This window comes from Denticeps clupeoides, chromosome 16, assembly GCF_900700375.1.
Source record: "Denticeps clupeoides chromosome 16, fDenClu1.1, whole genome shotgun sequence".
NCBI lineage: Eukaryota > Metazoa > Chordata > Actinopteri > Clupeiformes > Denticipitidae > Denticeps > Denticeps clupeoides.
Window position 1 is genome coordinate 1,457,062 of NC_041722.1, and position 27,809 is coordinate 1,484,870.

The 27,809-nt window shown below is 40.3% G+C and overlaps 1 protein-coding gene across 4 annotated transcripts; it reads left to right on the top strand.

Annotated features, from left to right (window-relative positions):
- Positions 1–226: 226 nt before the first annotated feature.
- On the top strand, positions 227–27,730 carry tcf25 (TCF25 ribosome quality control complex subunit). 4 transcript variants are annotated; one of them, XM_028956325.1, is made up of 19 exons: positions 227–501; positions 5,021–5,128; positions 5,274–5,342; positions 5,425–5,552; positions 7,289–7,354; positions 7,593–7,675; positions 10,497–10,627; positions 10,750–10,849; positions 11,801–11,894; positions 12,002–12,094; positions 15,042–15,147; positions 17,159–17,324; positions 21,705–21,792; positions 21,880–22,038; positions 22,739–22,829; positions 24,813–24,892; positions 26,483–26,558; positions 26,777–26,864; positions 27,184–27,310. In XM_028956325.1, the coding sequence occupies exons 1-19, from the start codon at positions 298–300 to the stop codon at positions 27,186–27,188; spliced, it is 1,935 nt and encodes a 644-aa protein (XP_028812158.1). In that variant the 5' UTR covers positions 227–297; the 3' UTR covers positions 27,189–27,310. The 4 variants fall into 4 exon arrangements, 3 of the variants coding, with proteins under 3 accessions (XP_028812158.1, XP_028812156.1, XP_028812157.1); XR_003742734.1 differs by lacking the exons at positions 26,777–26,864; positions 27,184–27,310 and adding an exon at positions 23,724–23,802 and having other exon boundaries at positions 26,483–26,540; XM_028956323.1 differs by lacking the exon at positions 26,777–26,864 and having other exon boundaries at positions 27,184–27,730.
- The last annotated feature ends 79 nt before the right edge of the window (positions 27,731–27,809 follow it).

Here is a 27,809-nt window from a genome sequence, read left to right on the forward strand (position 1 = left end):
GGGAAATTGGGGGGGGGGGGGGGGGGGGGGGGGTTGCGTCAGAAAGGGCATCCGGCGTTATACTTTTGCCAAAAAAATCAATTGGACCCCTGAAAGTGAGACGACTACCTTACCGAATTATTTTGTCAGAACTCTTAATTTGATATACTGAACATCGATGACAAATGCGTCACTTGGTTTAAATGTGAAAGCGTTTCCTCCCAAGCAGCCAATCAGGGGATGTAGACTGTCTGTCTGTCTACTCACTTCCTGGTGTTGCCATTGCCGAGTTCCCTCGCAGTTTGTCCGTAGAGAACCATGTCGAGTCGCGCCCTGAGGCGCCTTAAAGGCAAGCAGCGGGGACAGGAGGCCCTGAGCATCGAGGACCTCAAGCTGGATGAGGGGCAGGAGGAGGCAGAGAACGACAATGTGGATGAAGAGGTGTCGCGATCTGCCAACACTGCGGGTCGAAAATCTAAGAAGCATAAAATGAAGAAAAACATCAGCAATATTTATGAACTGGTAACGTATCGTTGTTACTGTTCTGCAAGAACTTAGAGTTCGATCACAGGCCATGCGACAACGGTGAAGGTAAACACGTGGCTTTAAGTAAACATCCGCGCCTGACTTGTCTCAGTGTATATTGTGTCATGTTCTAAGGATGAAATTTGCTTCTTATTCGCCCGCTTCTTCTCCGCGTTTTCCAATCCACCTTAAAAGATTCCTTAAGTTACGCCAAGCAGACAGTAGAGGTGTTTCGACTTTTTACAGCGGTCTGCAGTCTGCGCTACTTTTTGTCACAATTGATACATTCCATTACGTATAATTTAAAACTCAATAAAGTCATATTTTACTTTTGTAAATTTGAATCTAACACATTGTGAACATTTGCTATATATTTAGCTTTTTACACTTTTTGCTACTTCCTTTCCTTTGGAGCGAATAGGGGCTTGCTGTAGTGCATAATTCTTTAGGCCTTTATGGTTATTTCTTAACGTTTAGATAACGTGACAGCAGGAGTTGAGACTAAGAAAGGCAGCCTACCAGAATACTGGTTTATGATTTACTTTACTGTAGCATTTTAAATAATGACCCCTGAAATATGTGTGTGTGTGTATGTGTGTGTGTGTGTGTGTGTGTGTGTGTGTGTGTGTGTATATATATATATATATATATTTGTTTTTAATTTTTTTTTTTAAACTTTAGAGAATCTGACAACAGGAGTTGAAGATGAGTAGTACTAGGGCAATAATCAATAAGCAGTGGTTGCCATGAATGAGATTCAAGGGTGTAACTTTGTGCTGAACATGTGGGAGGGGATCTCTGTCTAAATAAGTAAATATATTAGAGGTGGTCATAGATTAATTTTCTTAATCTAGATTAATCTCACTGTAATCTTGGAATTAATCTACATTAATCTCACTGTAATCTAAATGAATCTAGATTAATCTATATTTAATATATATGGGTGGTAGTAGCCTAGTGGGTAACACACTCGCCTATGAACCAGAAGACCCGGGTTCAAATCCCACTTACCATTGTGTCCCTGAGCAAGACACTTAACCCCAAGTTTCTCCAGGGTGACTGTCCCTGTAACTACTGATTGTAAGTCGCTCTGGATAAGGGCATCTGATAAATGCTCTAAATGTAAATGTAATCTAGATTTTAGCTAAAATATCAAGGTGAAAGTCATCATAGTGTAGCGGTTCTTCTTTTGCGTTGTGTAACTTTTTGATTTTGTTTCTTGAACCACAAATGATGAGCTGACACCCAAGAGATTTTCTGTGCAAAGTGTATTCTGTACAAGGTCGCGTCAGAACATTGCGTCACATGTCGCGTCTTTCTGCACCTCTCTCTACAATATACAGTATTAAAAGAACATAAAAAAATATTCACAAAATAACACACATGCAAAATATTCCTAATATGTACATAAATTCTAATGAAAGAAATAACTTTTTGCACTCAAACCCCACGCACCTCTCACAGCTCACGCCATGTGTCCAAGAGACCTGAACCGGGTCTCAAAAACAAAATAAAAGTCTTTAGGAAATAAGAAAATAAGACACAAGAAAGAAGAAATATACTTATAAATCTAGTGTAACCATTTAACTCCGGCACAATAGCTTGCGTAGTATAGACCCAGCTCACAACCCAACTTTGTGAATAGATTAACGGCGATATTTTTTTTATCGCCGATAAGAGTCTCGCTTTAACGCAGCACGTTAACGCCAATAACGGCCCACCACTAAAATATATACATTTTGTTTGTTTGCTCTCCGCTGCTGTTTTGCCAGATACCAAAAATACCACATGGTGATGTGGTTAAACTCTGCATATTTATGCATAACATACACATAACATTCCTCTATTCCATCACCCAAAGATCTAGTTTACCCTGCCTTTCTCTCCCACTACATAAATACAGCACACTGCCAATCCCCACCACCCACCTGCGTCATTAGTAAGCCCCTTTCCTACATATACAGCACACTTGCCCACCTCATTGCATCACCATTGTGCCTGGTTATAATGCTCACAAGAACACCTTGAAATGTGTCTACCTCATGAGGAAAACATTTATTTCAGTATTTTATTAAGTCAAGAAAGTCAAATGTAGGATATGCTAGTTAACAACCAAGTTTGCAGTGACTTACAGTGAAAGATGTCAACCAATAGGGCAAATATTTAATTTTTCTTACCTTGCACTTATTTACAGTGTTGATTTTACATTCAATATTTCAGATTCTTTGTAGATAAGATAAAGAACAACTAACTCGAAAGTTCTGTTAATCCTCAACTCATTGTTTCAGTCAAACGGAAATGATTGTACCATTAATTTTACTCTCTGTACGATGTACAATAAATAATCCCATAATGCACGAATATTAACCGCTTCATTTTAGTCATTTCATTTCATTATACCTACACTATAATGTGCACAGTCTATGATGATGTGTTATTGAAGCAGATTTTCTGAGCAATGTCAGAATGGAGATTACGTGTTTATTTTTTCTCAAAATACAATACTTGCAACATTTAGGATCTGGCAACACTGGTCATAGACTAAATCCTTTTGTAAATAACAAGCACTGTATACCTGTTTGTGCAGGATTCAGCCTTTTTTTCCGTAAAACTGAGATGTGACGTTGTTCGTTGTGTGAGACGCTTTTGTTCTGCGAGTCATGCGCGCATCCAAGGCAGCGTTCTTTCTTTTCATTAAGCGGGCTACCACTATACTTAAGTTACAATTCAGTGAAACTGACATTAATGGGCTTTGACCATTAAAATATACGTAAAAAAATGTATAAATTAAAAAACTGGGCTTGTTGGGCTTGTCTGTACAGCAATATCTGGACCACAGCCAATTAGAGGCAGCTACTGCACTTCACAATCTCTGGTTTAGAATATGACACGTCACGTGTCTATAGGGCTGCACAATTAATCAAATTTTAATCACGATTTTGGCTGCCACAATTAAATTAAAATTATTTACACTAAAATAGCGGACTCTACTGCACATCAAATCTCTCAACCAATAGTCATCCAACCACCAAAGGGCGAACAAAAGCATGTATCAGCAGCAACCTCAAATTGTGACTGAGTGAGACATAATGTCAGGATCGGTAAGTGACAACATAGATGTATACAGAAAAAATAGACATAGATGTTGCATTCAGCCTCTCAGCATGTGTCAATAATGGCATCATATTAGGATGGGGATCCAAGCTAATTCAATAATGCTTCTCTGATGGTACGACTGAAAATGCCAGACAGACACGTACAGTTGTAATAATGAGCAAATGAAGAATCAATGCACAACATTTAATAAATAGGATTTTGTTTTATCTTGTATCTTACGAAATTATGGGTTTGACAAGTAATGTTATTCATGTTACAGACCAGAGCATTGGTCTTCCCACTCCCACCCCATAGGAAAGGCACAGCTTCTGTTCTGTTCCTTGTAGTTCGTGCCTTTTCTGCATAGGCTTTTTTTTTTTTTTCTTTCTTCATTTGTTTGCACTTCATCGTTGTACTATGCAATAGCTATTTGTTTTTGTTAGCCTTTCATCTTGGGTAATTTTTTTATTTAATTTGAGATTTAGTTTTGAACTGAAAGCCTTATAACATGACAATAATTGCCATTTTGGCCATAATCGTGCAGCCCTATGTCTCTATCACTTGTTTGTTGCGTGCACCAGTTAACCATTCACACCATTTACAAATTAAAATGGGTTGCACTCTAGAGCCCTGCAGTTATATTGGCTGGATCCAATTATTGGGGAGGGTCATGATCCCCCCCTAACCCTGCTGGAAATTGCACCCCTGATGAGATAAAATTGTTAAAGACTGAAATATTTCAAGTCTTTTTCAGTTTTTCCCACTAGGGGTCAGTGGATGGTTGTCCACACAATTGATTGGGTTTTATGTCAGTTTTATGCCAGATGCCCTCTCTGAGGCAACCATGCCCATTTACCCTGTCTTGGGACTGGCACCAAGAAATAAAATGTCACGTGCGTCCCCAGTGGCTGTGTCACTGAAATATTTTCATTAATTAAAAAAAAAAGATAAGGAATAGAATGTGTTATGTAAGAAGCAACACAGGTGCACACTGTAGTCCACTGTACAAATACTGATTCAAAAACGCCTCTACTGGCTGCGTAGTGTAACATTGAAAACGCAAACTGAAAATTGCCACCTTTCACCTGTAATTTGCATATTGTATGATAGGTTTATCTGAGTTGTGTACAACACACAGCAATATCACCATGTAACCAGTGATTTATACCTGCATGTGGTTGGGGCAGTGGTTGACCTAGCAGGTAAGGAAACAGACCTGTAATCGGAAGGTTGCCGGTTCTAATCCACCAATGTGACTGAGCAAAGTACCATCCCAAAACACTGTTCCCCAGGCACATTTTCATGGCTGCCCACTGCTCCCTCAGGATATGGGTTAAATGCAGAGACCGTGTTTCACTGTGTGCACTGGGTGCTGTGCTGTGATTTGTCACATGGGAAAACTAATCACTTTTCACTTCAGATTTGTAATGCAGAGAGCGAGAAGGATGACTGCATTACCGATGATGAAAACACGCACAAGCAAAGTAAAACAGACCCGAGAGACTTTCAAACCAGAAAAGATGGAGGGGTAAGAACAATTAGCTAAGTGTTTTTTTAGCCAAAAATCACATACAATATATCTCGATGGTATCTCAGAGAGAGGACCCATTTTGTTGTGTGCATGTGTACTGTGCTGTGTATCAGAATGACAATAACTTCACTTTCACTACTAGCTCAACAGTGGACAAGAAAAAGGGAAGAAGAAAAAGAAGAAGAAAAAAGCCATAGTAGGAGATTTGCAGGTGAATAGCGCAACTGTTAAATTATATATATATATATTGTTTCTAGGTCCCTTATATATTTGTTTTTGTTTACATTGACAAGCAGAAGGATAGGCTTGGAGATGACATAGATTCAGTTCTGGCGACTTTGGACAAATCAAATGGTGTTTCTCATCAGACTGAAGGTAGCACCAGACTGGACAGTCGACCTATCCTCTATGTGGAACACCGGTGAGAGAGTCTTTCTCTGCCTCTTTTGTCACAAATGTAACACTCTAACACTTAATACATCTTACGCTTCATTGTTCTATCAGTAAACTTTGGCAATATGTGCATTTTCTCTTGTCCCAATCCTTTATACAGAGCTCACTAAAATTATATTACACATTAACATTATATCACACCAAAGTTACTGCACATGAATACAAGTTCAGCAGTCCTAGTTCCAGAAGTTTTTATCTTTATCTTGGATCGTTTTGCTGGATTTCCATTCAGAAGTTAGGTTGCTCTCTCTCTGAATGAGCTGCAGCAGAGTAAGGATGTCTGCCTCTCAGAGGAGCAGAGAGATCAGATGGCTTCTGACAGTGTACATGAATACAGCATTTGATTAAAAAAAAAAAAAAAAAAAAAACATGGAACAGTTGGAGTTTATAACAACAAAAAACAAAAACCTGGGAATCGGGTGCCCCAGGCCCAACCAGATGAAAATATAATCTAACACACAGTTCAGTGTATTTCAGCAGATCATCTGAATCTGCCCCTAAGCAGAGGTTTTAAAAATAAAGTTGCCCACAAAACTGTGTCTGCAGGGTATTTTTAAAATTTCTATAGATTGTGTGGAAGCCTCCTGTTCAGGAGGTTGTCTGTTCTGTTGCGGATGTGTGTTCCTCATCTAATTTAGCGACCCCAGACACTTTTACTAGGTTTTACTGCCTGGGTGTGACTGCTCCGATGTTGCCGCATTCCTGGACGAGTCTCAATAGAAGTGCATTATCATGCACTCATCGATTCCTATATCCCATAGTGAGAAGGTTCTCTGAGGGAGATGTGTGATAAATTTCACTAGAATGTCCCTCTGATGAAGAGCTGGTTTCTGGAACAGGGACTGGATGTGTGCAGTGGGTTTTAATGGTACTGCCAAGCAATGGTATATCTCTGACAAATGTATCTCTCAGTTGCCAGTGGGAGTACAGCGTACATTTTGGGGATGTGTGTCAACCAATAAACCAATGCATTGTGTGCATTCGGTTTTAAATACAGTATATCAACACCTGCACACATTGTAGCATATCATAAACTTGTTCACAGTTCAGAATCTGCAAAATGTGGGAAGTCTTTCAAAATTGACAGGGTGTATAAAAACACATTCTTTTCTCAAGTATAAGTATAGAGTATAAAGTATATAAGTGTAAGATTTATAAGTATAAAAATACTTCAGTAAAAGTTGAAGAATTTTTTTTACTTAAGTTGAAGTAAAAGGTACAGGCTCTAAAAGTATAAAGTAACTTTGCGAAGGACAAAAGCACAATTTTTTCCAAGTGCAAGCAGAGAAAAATTAAGTAAAATTAATTAAAAAAGCTTATATTTTCTAAACACATTTAAAAAAATAAAACTGCTGTAAATGACTGAGGGATTGCAAACTCAATATCCTCATCCTCGTCTTCCTCCGCTTATCCGGGTCTGGGTCGCGAGGGCAGCATCCCAAGTAGGGGATCCCAGACAGCCCTCTCCCCAGCCACCTCCACCATCTCCTCTTACAGAGTTCAATTAATGGAATATATTGAAAAGCCCACCTCTATTCCAGGGAGTGACCAGCTATGACTGGTGTACTCTTTTAGATGTGGGCAATTTTACTGACCAGTATGTTATGTAAATATGAAATTTCCTCAGTTAATTTGGACAAAGTACACTCTACCTTTGCTACAACCTCTGTTCAATAAAATCTTGTTCTATTTTATTTTCTCCAGGAATTTGAATCCTGATACAGAGCTGAAGCGATATTTCGGAGCACGGGCTGTAATGGGCGACCAGAGGTCTGTTCACTGTTCATGCAAATCTACTAAATCAGCTGTATCTGTGATATCTGAGTGCTTTGTAGCCTCGTGGCTTAGCCTAGAGCAGGCCTCCGTTCATCTTTAAAATAATTTATATTCAAAGCTAAAAAATTACCTATACCAGAATGTGTATATCGCTATCTGCTGTAGTATATCAGATCTGACAAAACGAGGATCAGCACATTCTTAGTGATACCTGTAACATGTCATCTATCAGGCCCAGGCAGAGACAGCGACAATATCATCGAAGCACATGGATGACCTTTCCTAAAGATACCTGGCCACATTTCAGCAAACCTGGTAAATACTGTGTTTTTTAGCTAACATGTTGTGTGGGGAGTAGAAAATGGTGTATGTAACAGTGATGTTCTCTTTCAGTCTACATGCTCAACATGCGTATCATGTTCCATAGTGCAAGTTTTTACTTGGTTCTACCGTCTGGATGTGACTGCTCCAGTGTGACTCTGGTGCATGCAGTCCTGTTTGTGTCTTTTGCATCCAGTCATGTTTTTTCATGTTTTTACTGGTTCACCATATCAGCAATCAGGGCACTTTCTTTATTCCATAGTGTAATGTTGAGCGAGTCGACTGAAAGAGATTGAGAGTTTCTGGCATGAGGGATAGTATGCGTGTAGGGGGGTTTATTTAGAGGATTTGGGGCTTCAAGGCCTGATTGAATTTGGCTTTTCAGCAAATAGGGCGTGTCTCATAGAGAGATGTCTTACTCATCTCACTCAGAACTACATGTTCAGTCATGGCCAAAAGCTTTGAGAGTGACAAGTACTGGTTTTCACAAAGCTTGGCTTCATTTTTGATAAAGTTTCCATTTTTATTGTGCCAGTTTGTGTATATACTCCAGAATGATATGAAGATGAATTGCAAGTTCCTTAATCCCATACTTTTTCCTTGTACATCTTAGCACACATTAACTACTTTTTTCCCCATCACATACACAGTATATCCTTCAAAAATGTAATGTGTGACGTCCATGAAAAATTGTCAATGTGTTCATGACAGAATGTGTTCAGAGAAAAAGTGGTGTGTGTATGTGAGGTGATATTATAATGAGGACCTTGCAGAGAGCATTGCCATTGGCCAGCCCACCCAGCTGGTCCCGCCCCTGGGACCATGGCTCTGGACATCCAGGCAGCACACAGACTACGGATTCTACCATCTGAAAAAAATGGCAGGATCCACTTAAGAGGATGTGTAGAAATCAAGTGTTATGATGCCATTATGCTATGAATTTAGCAAACAAAGACCTGGCAGAAGATCTTAACACCTTCTACTGCAGGTTTGAGAGGGACAGATTCACACCCCTCACCCACCCCACCCCAGAGACAATGACCCCCATCACACCTCTCTCCTCCCTCAATACTGGTGCTCTTCCCACTGCTCCTCTCCTTGTACACCAACAACTGTACCTCCAGGAACTCAACTGTAAAACTCCTGAAGTTTGCAGACGACACCACCGTCATTGGGCTCAATCCCTCAACATTGCTCCCCCTCACCATATCAGACAGCCCAGTGTCTATTGTGGAGACCTTCAAGTTCCTGGGCACCACCATTTCCCAGGACCTGAAGTGGGAGACCATCATCTCCTCCATCCTCAAAAAGACCCAGCAGATGTTCTTCCTGAAGCAACTGCGGAAGTACAGTCTTCCACACGAGCTGCTGATCCAGTTCTACACTGCGGTCATTGAGTCTGTCCTGTGCGCCTCCATCACTGCCTGGTATGGAGCAGCCACTAAAAGATACAGGATCAGACTGCAGCGGACTGTATGGACAGCAAAAAGGATCACCGGTGCCCCCCCTGCCCTCCATCCAGGACCTGTACCTCTCAAGATCCAGGAAAAGGGCAGGGAAAATCATCTCAGATCCCTCACACCCTGGACAGACTTTTTGACCTGCTGCCCTCTGGCAGACGTTATACAAGCCTGTAGACCAGGACCAGCCAACACAGGAACCAATTCTTCCCCCTCACCATCTCCCTCCTAAACAGCTGAAACTGTCACACTGCGAATCACCTTGACATTGCACTGCATTTTATGTACACTCTGTATATAGTACATAACACAGGCATAGTTTGCAGCTGTGCTATACTTTCAGATGATTGTACAGTTCTCTATGAGCTGTTTAAGTCTTCGTTGAAACTTGCTTTAAACTTTAATGAGCCTCTGAGGCCTTCATAGAACAGCTGTATTTATACTGAGATTAAATTACACACAGGTGGATTCTATTTACTAATTTGGATCCTCCTAAAGGCAATTGGTTGCACTGGATTTTATTTAGTGGAATCAGAGTTTGGGCTGAATACAAATGCACGCCACACTCCACAAATGCACGCCACATTTTTATTTGTAAACAAAACACCATGCAAAAGTTTTCCTTCCACTTCAGAATTATTTTCTACTGTTTATTGGTCTATCGCAACAAATCATTGCAACATGTTTCGAGGTTTGTGGTTGTAATATTATAAAAAGTCAAAGTTCAAGGGGTATGAATGCTTTTTTCAAATGACTATGTCTGTTCTCCTTTTGGAAATGCCAGAAATGACTGGTTACATTCTGAGTTCAAGTATACAATTTCTAATGTTTTGTAATTTCATTTATTTTCTAGCACAGTAATCATGATAAGTCTAACTAAAAAATTTAAAACCCTTTTTTTTCTTGCTGGTTAAAGGGGTTACATGTGATTTGTTCCATCTCAATATCCTGGAACTTTGTGTAATTCAATTATGCAGCTGAAAGGGAGTCACATGTATCCTTGCTGGTATATATTAGGGCTTCACAAAGAGTCATATTGCAATGATTGGGGTCAGTGTAAATGCTATCATGATTTGCTTTCTTGGTTATCTTTGAAACCGCATACAGAAATGACCGTTATTGCTGAATTGTCTGCAATTCAGCAAGCAAGAACTAGAAATCCAGTCTTTTTTAAAATTAGTGTAAATCACTCATTTTAAAAAACCTAATCAAAAAAAATTTGAAATTACTTTTTTATCGGCTGACATTGTGATAAGATTTTTAATCGTGCAACAGTAGTATAATACTGGTGGGTGATTGTCACAGTTTAGGATCTCTTATTAAATTATTTAGTTTTATGTTTACTTCTGTGATAGGCATCTCTATGAGTCTTCTTGAGTCCAGAGATGGCTTGCAGTACTTCACCTTTGAGCACAATCGTGACTACCAGCAGGTCCAGTTCAAATTCCTGGATGCAGTGGAATCCATGGATCCGAATAACATTATTGTAAGTGTTTAAGTCATAGTTTGCAGTTAGAGATTATGATTTCCCATTAAGACCCAGTGGTTTTCAGTGGTATGTGTCTCTAATGACTGCTATAAGGATTACCAAGTTCTCTTGTTCTGCAGGTTCTGCTGCAGTTGAACCCATACCACATTGACTCGCTGCTGCAGCTCTCTGATGTCTGCCGACTACAGGAGGACCAGGAGATGGCCAAGGATCTAATTGGTTTGTAAATCTCTTTTGTTTGCTTAGCTAGAATTATATTTCCTTTCCTTGTCATTTTGTGTCATTATTCTCCAGTGCTTTAAAAGGGCCTTGAAACATACTGCATCCTGGTTACTTTAATGAAGAGAATGTATGTTTTTATTTGTATATATTTATACACACACACACACACACACACACACACACACACACACACACACACACACATATATATATGATTAATTCTATTGTGCATTTAAAACCTAAACTTTTTTTTCTCATTTGAATTGGCATGACATTGTAAAAGGCCAGCTGCAAGCACTGGAAGCAGGTTTTTAATTCATCAAATAAGATTACACAGTTTGGGCCAAATTAAGGCACTAGGAAATCATAAAGGAAAAGTGAAGAATGACTTTTGACATTGGCTTAACCTCACTCAAATTTCACAGTGATCACACTGAGACGAAAGACACTAACAAACAAATTAGGTAATGGAATTGTGTTGGAGATAGGAATGTTTCTCACAAGAGATAAGAACACATTTCCCTTTTCTCTAGACATACGGTCCGATCCATGTTAGTTTGTTTTGTTTGAAGTGATTACCAGCCCTAGCTTACTGTTAGAATTTCATTGTGAAAAAAAATCTTTTTCAGCAAGTGAGAGAGTTTGCATTCGGTTATTCAGTAGTATGATTGTTTCTTTCAGTTTCCTACTAAGGCAGACTACATTCAGCTATTCTGAATGTATAATATGTAATCTTTTTAAATATAAACTTACTTACTTAAAGTGGTACAATAAATATGCTCCTGATTCATCATGACTTAACACACAACAAAGAATCAAAATAACATTTGCATCTATTTCAGACAGTAATTTGCAATGAAATTGAATGTGATGGCTGAATGTGTTACTAAAATAAAGCTGTGACTTCATTCTGAAGAAAAACTGTTTTGCTTTGTTGGTAATGGGCAGAGAGGGCATTGTACAGCTTTGAGTGTGCCTTCCACCCTGTCTTCAGTCTCACATCAGGAACCAGCCGCCTGGACTACCGTAGACCTGAGAACAGGTGAGTCCTCTGTCCTACACCATTATTCATTTGAATGGCTTATTGGCTTTTTTGTTATTTACATGTTATAAATTCAGTTTCTTCTCTATGTTGGAATGTTATTACAGGGCTTTTTACTTGGCTCTTTTCAAGCATATGATGTTTCTGGAGAGGAGGGGCTGTCCCAGGACTGCGTTGGAGTTTTGTAAACTCATACTCAAGTATGTTACCCCCTTAAATACTCTCACTGACAGATGAACGTTGTCCTGCTGGTATGGATTTATTGTGATTATAATCTGATAAAGTTCTGTTCTCAATCAAGAGTGACTGTAACTCCAAGGCACTCTATTATTATTATTAACTTTATTATAGCACTTTGAAATAATTATAGGTTAATGGATTTAAGATTTTATTGATAATGTGGAATTGGATAAATCTCAGAGTAAATCTGGCATAAATTTTTACTGGGTGCATAAAATATAACAGGTCATAATTAAATATGAAAATACATGACTAAAATATACAGTCCCTGACAAATGTTTTGTCGCTTATCTATTTTGTAGAAACACCTGCTATTAACCTGACTTTTAATTCATCAATTGGTGTTAGAAGTAGCTCATATGAAAAGCTTAAACCCTACCAAATGATGTTTAATGCATTGAAATGAATTCGTTTCACTGAAAAAAGATTTATCATTTAATCAAGACAGAAAGGTCAAATTTTGGCAAGACAACAGTTTTGTCGCCTATACAGAAATTGAACAGATTTACTGCAAATACAAAAGTATTACAGCAATTTAAGTAGTGGTGCTGTGAGATCCAAATTTAATAGCTTTTATGACTTCCATGAGCTTGAAGGACTTCATCCATGCGGTTTGGCAAGGATTCATACAATTTATTGATTGTCACCAGGAATAGCAAAGAAAGCAGTCTTTCATACCTCCCAGAGTTTATCGATATTCTTTAGTTTAGTCTTCTATGCTTCCTCTTTCATCCTACCCCACACATGCTACTGCCACCAAATTTAACAGTTTTCTGAGTCAATCTCGTATCCATGCAGGCTCCAGTAGGTCTCCTGCAATATTTGCAGTGACTGTGGTTCAATTCCACAGAAGATTCATCTGAAAAATCCACCTTCTGCCACTTTTCCAGCATCCATCCTTTTAGCAGGCTGTGGGTCTTGGCAAATGCCACACAGTTTTTCAATTGTCTTTTGTTTAGTGCTGGCTTCTGGGCACTGACCACATTTGAGTACACATCTGATACAATGTAAAGTTTGTATAACTGTGTAAATTTACTAAACACACAGACATTAATGTCTAAAATGCTGGCAAGTGCCCTACACAGGGCAGTATTCCAACATGATAATGTCCCAAAACACGCCTTGAAGACGACCACTGAGGGTGATGGTGCTCCCACAGGCCTAGAAAGTCCAATTAGCAAGACATCCCCAATAAAGGCATGGTCCTGCAGGTGGTGACCACAGACCACTTCTCAGGTCCTAACAGTGTTTTGGTCACTTTTGAATTCTGGCGGAGCTTTCACTCTTGTGTTAGCATGAGACAGTCTACAACCCACGCAAGTGCAACTCATCCAGGATGGCACATCAATGCGAGATTTGACTAGAAGGTTTGCTGTGTCTGTTAGCGTAGTGTTCAGAGCATGGAGGCACTACTAGGAGACAGGCCAGTATATCAGGAGAAGTTGAGGAGGCAGTGGAAGGGCCAAGCAACAAACAAGCAACAGGACTGCAACCTCCGCCTTTGTGCAAGGAGGAACAGGAGGAGCACTGGCAGAGCCCTGCAAAATGACCTTGAGCAGGCCATAAATGCTCAGCATGAGGGTCAGACTCCATGAGGGTGGTATGAGGGCCCGACGCCCACAGGTGGGGGTTGTACCAGAGACTGCCAAATCCACCACTGGTGCCCTGTGCCCTTCACAGACGAAAGACGGTTCACACAGACACGTGACAGACATGACAGAGACGCCGTGGATAACGTCTCCTGCAACATCCTCCAGCATGACTGGTTTGGCAGTGGGTCAGTAATGGTATTTCTTTGGGGAGCCACACAGCCCTCCCATGTTCTCGCCAGAGGTAGCCTGACATTCATTAGGTAACAACATGAGATCATCAGACCCCTTGTAATTTTTTCTGAAACTAGAAATGAACATTGAAAGTGAAGTGTTTGTCATTGCGATACACTGCAGCACAGCACATGGTGCACACAATGAAATGTGTCCTCTGCTTTTAACCCATCACCCTTGGTGAGCAGTGGGCAGCAATGAAAGGGGCCTGGGGTGCAGTGTGTGAGGACTGTACCTTGCTCAGTGGCACTTTGGCGGATTGGGGATTCGAACCAGAATCTTTACCCGCTAGGCCACCATTGTGCCATTGTAACATTGTTTACTTGCTCAGGTTATTGTGGAAAATATTAAACATGTCCTCATAGTTTGAATTGCATAGTGACCATGTGGTAGTAGCCTAGTGGGCTACACTCGTCTGTGAACCAAAGAAGACCCGGGTTCAAACCCCACTTACTACCATTGTGTCCCTGAGCAAGACACTTAACTCTAATTTGCTCCAGGGGGACTGTCCCTGTAACTACTGTTGTAAGTCGCTCTGGATAAGGGCGTCTTGACAAATGCTGTTAATGTAAATTACTTTGGGGGACCTGCACAAAGTGATCCAATGAGGATGATTACTACATACATTTATCATGGACAAGAATGTCATGGAAATTTTGGACTTTCTGTCATTTCTTGGAACTGTTAATTTGGGGTAGAATGGGCATCCTAGATCATTATCATTTAAAAAAATATATATATAAAAAAATGTTTTTTGTTAATCTCCACAAGGACAGAATTTATCATATACATTGAACACATTTCAGGGCAGACAAGATGTTGTGGCCACCTCACATATAGTGTATACTAGTGTTTGTGATACAATCATACAAGTTATAATAAAATGTAATAGTATAAGAAAAAATTCTTTGGAAGAAAATTATTCAAATCACTTTTCCTGGTTTATTAGGTATATAATTCATGAATAGTCTGGAATTCAAGGGGGTCAACTGGGAAGCATGGGAAACATGGCATTGTGTGATGCCATGTCAGTCCAGCTTTGGCATGGCCATTATCTGACCCATTGCTCTTTTTCTGTTTATAGTCTGGACCCAGAAAATGACCCTCTCTGCATGCTACTACTTGTGGATTTTCTCTGTCTGCGCTGTCGAGAGTATGCTGCTCTCATACGACTGTTTGAAGAATGGGAGGTGAGAAGCATATCATATTCTTTTCATTCTTAATTGATCTCAGTACCCTGTTCAAAAACTCCTCAATCTAAATTCAAGAATGTATCGCCAGGTTTAGTGCAGGGGTTGCTGTGATCAATGTGAATGCCATGGTCTAGCAGGTAAGCAAGCAGTTTTTGTTGTATGGCTTGACCGTGGAATTTCTATGATTCGCCATGGAAGAGGACCTTTGTGAAAACCCAATCTGCACAAACTTCACAGGATTGATAAGGGTGTCGGCCTGACAAAGTGTATGTGTGAATTTTCCTGAAATACTCAAAGTGCCACCTACTGGTAACAGGAAATTACTTATTTTACGTTAAATTGTTCCACTTAAGGTGATTTTATATACCTCATATTTAATCTGGAGAGTCTTAAGACATAGAAGAGGATGTTTTTGAGCTTTCATTGTACAGCTCACCCATGGCATTGTAGCAAATTTTAGTAATTCGCCATGTAACATGAAGTTACTGTCATTCGCACGTACAACATCCACTCTGAACTAAATTTAATACGATTGAGTCCAGTCCTGAAACACTTAATGTATTAAGTTTCTGGTATAGTCACAGCATCACCTCGTGGAAACAGGAATTACCATACAACATTAAGCGATTAGCACCTGGAAATTTTTTAAAAAGTGGAAAAAAGGTATAGCTTCACCCACAAGGGCATGATCTATTCATAATCTATCTCTCATTAAAGTTTTTCTCTTGGCAGGAAGGAAGCCCAGACTTAAGATGAGCAAGTTGCATGCACCTAGAGATAGAGGAGGGTTGAGTTTGCCAGATGTCAAATTGTATAACACCATTTTTTACCACCAATTGGTGACCACCAATTACCACTTTCAGGATTCAACAGGGTTGATATACCTGTTTATCTGGCCAGTCAGACTTGAGAAAGCCCTCTGGAATGGAAGGGCGTAAAATTGTCAAGGATCCATCAGTGAATTTTATCCATGGATTTTATCAGTCAAAGTAGCTCTGGTCCACACCTCAAACTTATTTTCATAACAGGCACCAATTACATTTTTAGAGGTCATTAACTCAAGGGTACAAACACAAGAAAATAAGACATCCTAGATCTGAATGAATTAAATATTCTTCTTAAATTCTGGGCTGTGTGGGCCCCCAAAGAAATGCCACCCCACACCATTACTGTCCCACATCTGTCACATGTGCTCAGTGTGAACCTGCTTTCAGGGCGGCACATTGTCTGAGTGACTGACAGCGTGGTTCACAGACAATAAACTGCTCCTGAACATAGCAAAGACCTGGGAGATTGTTGAAGATTTCAGGAAAAGGAAAATGGACATCACAAATGGACACCTGTCCTGGGGTGTGAACTCAACAGAGCTGATGAAGTAGGCTCTGCAGAGTTCTCAGGAAAAAATAACATATGTCAAAAACTGCTGGTGTCCTTCTACCACTGTTGTATTGAGAGCATCATGTGCTACTGTCCTTCGTGTGGTTTACTGGCTGCACAAGAGGAAATCACTGCAGCGGATTGTAAAGACTGCTCAGGAAATAATTGGCTGTTGAAGTGAAAGTGAAGTGATAGTCACTGTGAAACATTGCAGCACAGCAAACGGTGCACACAACGAAATGTGTCCTCCCCTTTTAACCCTTCACCCTTGGTAAGCAGTGGGCAGCCATGACAGGCACCCGAGGGGTCAGTGTGTGGGGACGGTGCTTTGCTCAGTAGCACCTCAGTTGCTCCTTGGCGGATCAGGAATTCGAACAAGCAACCTTCTTTATGGGGCCGCTTCTTTAAACGCTAGGCCACCACCTCCCCTCTCTACCCTCTTTGAACACACTGCACAGCGCTCACTGCCTCAAGAGCACAAAATATCATAAATGACTCCTCACATCCCGATCATGACCAGTTCCAACTGCTGTCTCAGGCAAGAGACACAGGAGCATTAAATACAGCTTCTACCCTGTTGTCATCAGGACACTTAATGTCATTTAATTGATATTGACAATCTTTTTTTCAGGCCCACAGGAACCTGTCCCAGCTGCCAAACTTTGCCTTCTCAGTGGCCCTGAGCCACTTTCACCTGAGCCAAAAGGAGGAGGAGGCTGAACGTTTGGAGGAGAGTCAAAGACACAGACACCAAAGCAACGGCCTGCTGCAGAATGCACTTATCATGTTCCCCAGTGGTGAGCGTGTATCCTCCTCATACATATTCACATCAGCCATCCAATTCCAAACTGTCCTTAACTGTGTACTAGTAAAGTCCTTAATGGTTCTATGACGTTACCTAAGAAATTATGCAGTCAAACATAACAGTGCCATGGTTTACATTTACATTTAAGTCCTTATTCAGAGCGACTTACAATCAGTAGTTACAGGGACAGTCTCAGGGTGTGTTTAGTATTACTAGAATTGGTGAGCTGAGCTCTAAGCATTTCTAGCTAACTTCTGCAGCATTACTAATGGTGAGGAGAGTTTTGGTAAAAGCTTGACTGTATAAGTAGAGTTTTAGTCTGGATTTAAATATCGAAACTGTGTCTGATTTGAGTCAGGTGTTCTAAATGAAGATAAAATGTGCAGGACAGGTGCCCTCCAGGACCATGGCTGGTGACCCTATCTAGGATATGGTATCTTGTTTGTAGATACGATGAGGGACCAACTGACTTAAAAGATCAGGGGTGATGTAGTTTTTTTTTTCCCCCTTTGGTGTTAGTGTCTTATTTTATGTATGATATTTTAAAAACACATACAGTGGACAAAATATGTGGTTGATAAACTGATTATTTGTTTTCCCTTACAAAGAATTTAGATTTGTAAGTTTCATCAATTGTGAGAGACAGAATTTAAAAGAAAAATCCAGAAAATCAGATTGGATTAATTTTAAATAATTATTTTGCATTTTATTTCATGAAATGCATATTTGAACACCTACAGCTAGAATTCTGGTTCTCACAGACCTTTTATTTGGTCTTTAAGAAGTCCTCCTTTCCTGTACTCATTACCTGTATTAATTGAACCTGTTTGAAGTTGTTACCTGTGTAAAAGACACCTATCTATACACTCGCCTTTCATGGCTGTCCACCGCTCACTAAGGGTGATGGGTTAAATACAGAGGTCACATTTCATTGTGTGCACCATGTGCTTTGCTGCATCACAATGACAAAAACACTTTCACTTTGAAAACTTACTCCATTGACTTCCACCTTCCCTTTGTCCTTCGAGCCCACTAAGGGGCGTGATGGGGGGGGCATCTACAAGTCCCCCCTGTGACTCTGTAGTGGCATCAGCCATCTTTTACGGTGTGGTCTGCTGGGGCAGCAGCATCTCCGCTGGGGACAGAAAGAGGCTGAACAGGCTGATCCGGATGGCCAGCTCTGTTCTAGGATGCCCTCTGGACCAGTGGAGGTGGTGAGTGACAGGAGAATGGTGGCTAAGCTGTCATCCCTGTTGGACAACATCTCGCACCCCATGCAGGAAACTCTGACAGCACTGACCAGCTCCTTCAGTGGCAGGCTACTGCACCCACAATGTGGGAAGGAGAGGTTCAGAAGGTCTTTTCTTCCAACCACTGTCAGACTAACAAAGACCTCACAGTTGATCACACACACACAGACAAACACACACTTCAAATACATCACGGTAATTACCAACTGTACAGGGTGGTAAGGGTGGTAGTAGCCTAGTGGGTAAGATACTTACCTGTGAACCAGGAGACCCAGGTTCAAATCCCACTTTCCCTGAGCAAGACACTTAACCTTAAAGCTTTCGTTAAAGAGGTCTTTGCATGGTGTTGATGAGACATGTACTGAAGTTGTCATGTCATCTGGCTATTTGTGGCTAATTGTGCAATTATGTAACCGCAAACTGAAAGCAATTTTCCTCTGTAATAAATAATATTTATGACTCCTTTTAAAATATTTCATCTTACCTTTGTAGAATCATAAACAGTTTCAGGTTAAGGCTCCTGCTCACTCAAACAACTGACATTAAAATACAAATAAAGCACCACTGAAAATGTGCGGTGAATAATTTGAGTCTAGTGACATAAATGGTGGCCAAAGCAGCAGGACATTCAACTTTCTTACTGTTGTATGTTTAATGGGCGATTGGGTGGGCGATATGGTGAATTTACTGTCACTGCAATTTCTATCGAGTATAAAACTTAATGTTATTGTTAAACAGATAGCATGTACTTTGCTTTCAAGGTTCACTTCTCTACCGCATCAAAGCAGGTAGCTCTGCCCCTGCTGGACTTCAACCAGCTTAACAGCATTAGAGAGAAAGGAAACCATGGTTATAAGTGACAGTCCATGCGATTTCAGAGACTGTAATTGGAAATAGAGGCAGATGACTTTGTTCTGAGCAGTGGGCAGCCATGAAAGGTCTACGTGGAGCAGTGTCTGGGGACGGTGCTTTGATCAGCGGCACATCAGTTGCACCTTGGCGGTTCAGGATTTGAACTGGCAACCTTCTGAAAACAGGTCCATTTCCATACCCACTAGGCCAAATCCTGCCCCACAATAAATGCCAGATATACAGGGTTGGCCATTTATATGGATACACCTTAATAAAATGGGAATGGTTGGTGATATTAACATCCTGTTTGTGGCACATATGTTGCCCCCTCACAGTATATGTGAGGGGGCAAACTTTTCAAGATGGGTGGTGACCATAGTGGCCATTTTGAAGACAGCCATCTTTTGTTTTTTCAATAGGAAGAGGGTCATGTGTCATGTGTCACAAATTTATTGGTAATTTCAAAAGAAATTGTGCTTGGTTTTATTCTTTCATAAGTTATTTACAAGTTTCTGACCACTTATTCACCTCTTGACCACTGGTTCACCTCTTATCTTCACGACAGGTCTTTCAAGGTATCATGGGGAGGTGAGACATCTGTCCTCTCTAGGGTAACCACAGGGGTTCCACAAGGATCTGTCCTTGGCCCCCTTCTATTCTCAATATACACTCACTCACTTGGTCACATCATCCACATTTACATTTACAGCATTTTTCAGACGCCTTTATCCAGAGCGACTTACAATCAATAGTTACAGGGACAGTCTCCCTGGAGCAACTTAAGGTTAAGTGTCTTGCTCAGGGACACAATGGTAATAAGTGGGATTTGAACCTGGGTCTTCTGGTTCACAGTCTTAACCACTAGGCTACACCCTTCTCTTATCACTCTTACGCTGATGACACCCAGCTCTATTTGTCTTTCCCACCAGAAGATGCCACTATAGCAACAAAAATTTTGGCCTGTCTCTCAGACATATCGGCAACTCAACCTATCCAAAACCGAAATTCTGATCTTTCTGGGCAACAACTCCCCTCAGCAAAACCTCTCAATTCAAATTGGCTCACTACTGTTAACACCTACGGTGTCTGCAGAAAGCCTTGGAGTTTGGATTGACGTCTGAAATATTACGTTGCTGTGATCTCCAGATCCTGCAGGTTCACTCTCTACAACATTCACAAGATTAGGTCTTTTCTCTCACAAGAGGCTACGCAGCTCCTCGTCCAGGCAATTGTAATCTCGAAACTCGACTATTGTAACTCTCTCCTGGCTGGAGCCTCTGCAGTCACCATAATACCATTCCAGATGATCCAAAATATGGCAGCCTGTCACATCTTCAATCAGCCAAAATACACCCATGTTACGCCTCTTCTAACCTCTCTCCACTGGTTCCCGGTAGCTGCTCGCATTGAGTTCAAATCCTTGATGCTCACCTACAGGGCTGTAAATGGAACTGCACCCTCCTATATCAATACAATACTACCTAACTACACTCCTATACACTCTCTCAGATCTGCAAATGAAATGAGACTGAACATTCCCTCTTCACGTGGTCTCCGATTCCAATCAATTCTGTTCTCTTTTGTTGTCCCTGGCTGGTGGAACAACTTGCCCTGCTCCATTTGACTAGCCGAGACTACTACCACCTTTAAGAAGCAGTTTTGTTTGTTAACTTCACCATTCACATAATAGTTGTGTGCACCAATCTGGGTCATCCTCTGCGTTCACCAGATAGCAACACAATTTCGATCCGCTTCTCATGTGTTAACCTCTTTGACATGTCAATGACTGTGAACAAAGAGAAACTTGTAAATAACTCATAACAGAATACAGTTACGTTAAAACCAACCACACAATTATATTTCTTGTGACATTACCAATAAGTTTGATGTGACACATGACCCTCTTCTTATTGAAAAAAACAAAAGTTGGATCCAAGATGGCTGACTTCAAAATGGCCACCACAGTCACCACCCATCTTAAAGTCTGCCCCCTCACATATACTAATGTGTCACAAACAGGACATCAATATTATCAACCATTCCCATTTTATTAAGGTGTATCCAAATAAATGGCCCACCCTGTATATTGTGTTGATGACCAAGCAATGTGAATCAAGATACTATTAATCATATCACAATACTGACTTTTTTTTCCCCCTCTGTCTCTCCAAATCATGCATTCCTATATGGCAGCTTTTAAGCCCTGGAAAAAAAAATCCATTAATGTATGTATGTGTTATGTATTTTTGCCCACATTGCGTGTGTTACAGTGCTGATGCCTCTGTTGGATTTATGTACCGTGCAGCCAGATTCAGCTGTGTCTTCACACCAGTTTTTCGGACCCAAAAGCTGTCTGGGGTTTGCTTTTATTTGATCTAGTTACTCACTTATGTCAACTAGGAAAAAATTTATATTATTTTTTAAGTCCTTTTTTTCTTCTCTCAGGCAACCCCCTGCATTGGCTGAACTTGTGTCTCTGTATGTGGGCCGCATCCATGGCCTATGGAAAGAAAGTGGGGTGCTGTTATGGCTGGAGGAGAACGTTCATGGAGTTCTCAGTCGGGTCAATGAAGAAGACCCACTGGTGGAAGACTGCATCATCAAGTTAATGAATTTACCTGATTAATTTTTGGCAGATCAGATTCTTTCCTGGTATTAATAATAGCACTTTTAAGAGCATGAAAGTGACTGGAAATCTTTCCTTTTCTATGTTGTGATGCATGCATATAAATGGAAAACATTCTGCAATACCAGCATTTGTGTCATATTGACATAGTGCCATACTGAGAAAGTATAAGCTTGTTGTGTCCACTCAGCCAGATTTTGTGTAATTCAGTCACTAGCTGTAAATGATTATTGTTTTTTTTAAATGCAAACATATCCACAACTACTAGTGGTGACAGATGTTGTGGAGGAACAGGCAATGCTGGTTGTTTTTGTTCAGGAACTAAATGAGTCATCTTATGCACAGATCCAGGACAGGAGGGGCAACAGAATACTATGGTCACTGTCTTGAGTAAAGAGAACAAGCTAAACACTTCATTTTCACTGCTTTACACATGCAAGGAATGTGTTTGTTGCCATATTTAGTGTGGCCTATGCAGTCAAACACACATTCATCATTCCAGTGTGTCATTTGTGTACACATAACAGACAATAAATATTATTATTGACTCCACCTCCTCTTGAAGAATGCTGGACAAATCTGTTAACCACTGATTCAGATAGTCAATCTCTCTTTATTATTTATGATTTCTCTGTTCACTGGCATTTTACTACCCAAGTTTTTTGTGTTCAATTTCAGGAGGAAAGTGAGGTACCAGAGTTGCCCCAGGAACATCCACCGCCATGTTATCCTCTCTGAAATCAAAGAGGCCATTTCCTCTCTTCCTCTGGTCAGTTGCAAACTGTTTGTGACAATTCCATATTTTTTATTTAAATTTTATTCTTTTTGCTTATTTTTCTTTGTCAAAAGGTCTTTTTTTCTAAGTGATTCCAGCTTTTGTCTCATACTGCCCTAGTGCTATTCTGAGAAAGCTGCTCATTGTTTTGTCTACTCCTGGTTAGCTGGACTTTGCAGTCAGCTAGCTGTAAATTATTATGAGGTGAAAAATAAGTTTTATTGTATGTCTTTTTCATTTTCATCAACTTGTCAAATATTAAAATACATGGAAAGAGCAACATATCCACTGTCTTTGCATTTTGGTTTAATCAATTTTTTAAACCATTTTTACAGTGGGAGTGATCGCTCTGGATATTTGGTTTGTGTTTAAAAGGAGCTGTGTTTTGCAAGAAGTACAGCTGCAATTGTGAAGGGAAAAGGCAGGGATCTTTCACACCACTTCTTAATTTAGGTTTAGTAATGCCACTTGTACAGAATTTGTCCAAAAATCTTCCTCTAACCATGTCTCCACCCAATCTCCCAGGTTACGCAAAAGACATACAACAGATATCAGACAATGTGGATTTATTTCTTTGACACCCTTTGGAAATGGTTGCTTTTGTTTAAAAAGGAGTGTATTCGTTTTAGAAAAGGGCTATTGAGTTATGAAATGTTTATACTGATCATAAACTGAGGTGCTATTGAGCAAATTATCATCCCCACACACTACCTCCCGGGCACCTGTCATGGCGGCCAACTGCTCAGCAAGGGTGATGGGTTAACATTAACACACCTGTGTTAATGTTAACTGTACTGTACTGTGCTTCACAATGACAATCCCTTCACTTTCACTTTTTCAAGTGACACTTGCAAGGAAGTTCAGTAACAATTCACCACTCTTACTTAGATTTGAGCAGTCTCAGTGTGAGGACCGAGACCATCTGTCTTCAAGAATTTTGATAACACAACCTCTGCTCTGTGTTGAGGTGAGCCTGATTATATCTAGCCGATACCAATCCTCCTTTTTAGACCATCTCTTTGCCTGTCCGGTAAGGTGACTGATGGTGAGGTAAGCGGCAATAGAAAGATCACTGTCAATTATGACTCCTAAGACCTTTGGTGTCGATGGAGGACCATCAATGTTGACTGAGTCTGATAGATTCCTTTTGCCAGCTAAGTAACAATATTTTAGTTTTCTTAGAATTTAATATGAGAAAGTTTCTGTCTTTAAAGTACAGTACATTGTTCTCATTTTGAGGTAATTCAGTTCCTTCTCTGTGCCTGGTGGAGATGTACAGTTGTGTGTCAACTGCATTACAATGGTATTTGATATTTCCAAGTGGTAATGTATATAGAGGGAACAGTATTGGTCCTACTATGGAACTAAATCCTATGGATTTGACCAATGCTTTTCCCCATTTCTTCCATTCACCGTTTATATTCACAAAACTTTATCGACCAGTTAGATATTAATTAAACTCATTCAAGTACACAGCCTCTGTTTCCCACAAGTTTCTAACCTGTTCAGTAGAATGCGGTGGTTGACAGTCATTGTCAGATGACATAAGCAGATCATTTTTTTCACTCTGACCAGGGCTGTTTCCATACTGTGGTGAGGTCTAAAACCTGATTGCAATGAATCAAGAATGCTGTTCTTTTCGAGGCGTGTATCCAAAGTGTTTTGCAGCAATGTTTTCAGTTACCAGTTGTAAGTCTTCTTCAGAATCTGGCTGATCAGGTGGAAACATAGCTACAGATCAAGGGTCAGTAATGACACTTCTGTATTTATTTAAAGTTAAAAAAGGAAAGATTGGTAGCATATTGGTGACAGGGACCACATCTTACCTTAACAGGTCAAGTGAAGTTCATGCCTCCACAATTCAGGGCATGGGTGGCAATAAGGGCACCTACTCAATATGTAATGGCTGAGTGATTATAAAATTATTGAAATTATTAATTTTGGATTGATTCCTCTAAATCTGAAATGCTCTCTCAGGAAGTGACAACACAACCAATGATGGGGTTTGATCCATTACCCCCTTTGGATTCTGTACCTTCTCACTCAAGACCTGAGAGGTGAGCATCTGACTTCAGGCCAGTGAGATTTATTGTATTCCTTTTTGGTAGTAGGACATTTCCTGAAATGTAATTTTCATTTATTCATGGTTGATGTTTGAATAAGTCAACAGTCCCTGACAAAAGTCTCTTCGCTTGTGTACAAATTGACCTCAAGTGCCTCTGAAATATATTTACAAGAAATAGCTAATTTTACAGCTTTTGTATTAATCTTTTAGTGCAAAATGAAACTGTCAAAAAGTATTCTAATATTCAAAGCTAGGTAAAGCCCATTAAGTCAATTTTTGCAAAGACATAAGTGCTGTCACCTTGTCATATGAGCTTCACCTGTGATCAATTAGGTCTCAGGTGTGTATAAAAAAGTACCCCAGAACACTAGACCTTCACATCAACTGCGACTAGACCTCTGCAAACATGCCTAAGATTCACCCTGTGACTAAAGTGTTGATTATCAAGAGGCTGAATACCAGATCCACTGCTGATGTGGCAGACACCTTCAATGTATCTCAGCGTCAAGTACAGAGGATAAAAAGATTTTAAGAGACAGGAGACGTTTTTGACAAGCCCAGGTCAGGCAAACCCCGCCAGACAACTGCTCAAGAGGACTATTTGTTGCCTCAAAAATCCAAGGCCAACCCATTTTCCATTTCAGCAAAGCTCCACGAGACCTGGTCACTGGAAGTCCCTGTGTCAACCAGAACAGTTTGTCAGATTCTGTCTCGAAATGGCCTCCATGGTCGAATCAGTGCCCAGAAGCCAGCACTAAACAAAAGACAATTGAAAAACCGTGTGGCATTTGCCAAGGCCCACAGTCTGCTAAAAGGATGGATGCCGGAAAACTGGAAGAAGGTGGAGTTTTCAGATGAATCTTCTATTTAATTGAACCACAGTCACCACAAATATTTCAGGAGACCTACTGGAGCCTGCATGGATCTGAGATTGACCCAGAAAACAGTTAAATTTGGAGGCGGAAAAATCATGGTCTGGGATTACATCCAGTATGGGGATGTGTGAGAGATCTACAGGGTGGAAGGCAACATCAATAGTCTGAAATACCAAGAAATCTTAGCTACCTTTTAAGAACCTCATTGAGCATGTGTGGGGTAGGATGAAAGAGGAAGCATAGAAGACTAAACTAAAGAATATCGATGAACTCTGGGAGGCATGCAAGACTGCTTTCTTTGCTATTCCTGATGACTTAATAAATAAATTGTATTAATCCATGCCAAACCGCATGGATGCAGTCCTTCAAGCTCATGGAAGTCATACAAGATATTTGTAAAAACACTTGCAAGACTTTTGTCAGGGACTGTATTCTAGTATGTAAGAGTTCTTTCCCTGTTCACTTGCTTTGTGTTTTTACCAACTCTTTATTGGTCTCATTGACTGATATTTCTGGCTAAATGCAGCCTGTAGACTTCATGGTATATAAATGCATTTCACCAAAATTGTAAACTGGCTATGAATGTCTGATTCCAGGTTAAATTGCTGCAGCTGTATTCCTTTGCACAATGTCAAAGAAGTAGAGGTCCTTTTTTGAACTTTATCATAATTAACCACACTATTACTTTTTCTATTTTATTTCTGTAGGCAAAATGCTGGTGCCTCCAATGAGAGCACATTGTCCACCTTCTTCCGTTCTCTGCTGCCAAATTTTAACGTGCAGGTCAGTAATTTATTGTACTTTCCATGAACCCTGAAGCATAACACCTCAACACTTAAAGCATCCCAAAGTCCATGTGACATATGACACCCTGTTTCTGTTAATAAAGGCTAAGCACAGGCTGTCTTCTGACATATCCCCTATTTCAGATCTTAAGAAGAATACTGAAGGATGTGTTGAGTCCATTGTTTGTTATGAGTCTTATGGTTCTGTTCTTTCAGGGGTTACTGAAATTGGAGTCTTTTATAAAAACTCTGCCACCCTATGGGAGATGGAGTTTTGTTGCTGGCTTGTACATACTACTTCCTGGTGTGTGCCCTACTAGATGATTTATACCCTTGACCAATTCTGTTTTAGAAACATAAAAATGACTGGCTTTGCTTTAAAAAAAAAAAAAAAAAAAAGCACACATGTCCCCTCTTTATTACTCAGGTTCCAGTGATGTCATGTTTTTAAAATAATCAACAAAAAGTAAATTTTTCTTTTGTCTGTCTATATTTTCCCCCCTGGACAAAATCCTTATGGGTGTTCCTAGCCTTCTGTGTTAGAATTCCAAAAGCATAAAATATAGTCTTGATAGTCTTCATCTATATTTATGTCATTGACTTATCAGGAACTTATCTTGTAGGGTGACCTCAGACCTCAGGATGACATGGAAGTGGCCCAGGCTGGCAGGGAGCTCAACCAGGAAGTCAACCGACTAATGGTGGCAATGAGAGACATGCTGGCAAACATCAGGTTTCAAGAGCCACCTAGAGAGGACAACCCTGACAGGGATGAGGAAGAGTGGGATTAGAATGCTGGTTGAAGAAGAACTGAGACTGAAGATTGTACTGATAAGACTCTGAGGTAAAATAAGGACTGCTTTGAGAAGAAAGAGTCATTGTATAAAACAAACACTACAGTCTCAGTATGAAAATTCTTTGCTTTGCCGTTGCTGCTGACAATTATGCTTACAGGGTATCCTGTGGCAGCAAACTCTTGAATTAGATAAGCATCGTCTGTTGCACTGGTGCAAGCTAGGAGAGCCTTTTTTATTTAATAGGCTAAATGTTTTTCCTTTGGTTTCAGCGCTGTAGAATTTGTTCACCTGGATCTGTGTCTGCAGTGCCCACATCAGTGTTGTTATCCTTGGGTTGAGCACTGTATGATGACAATAAAGTTTTTAATCTTTATGCATAATGTTTTTCACTCACACTCCATATCCTATTTAGTTACTGCTGCAGGGGCACCAGCACATTATGGGCTGAACAC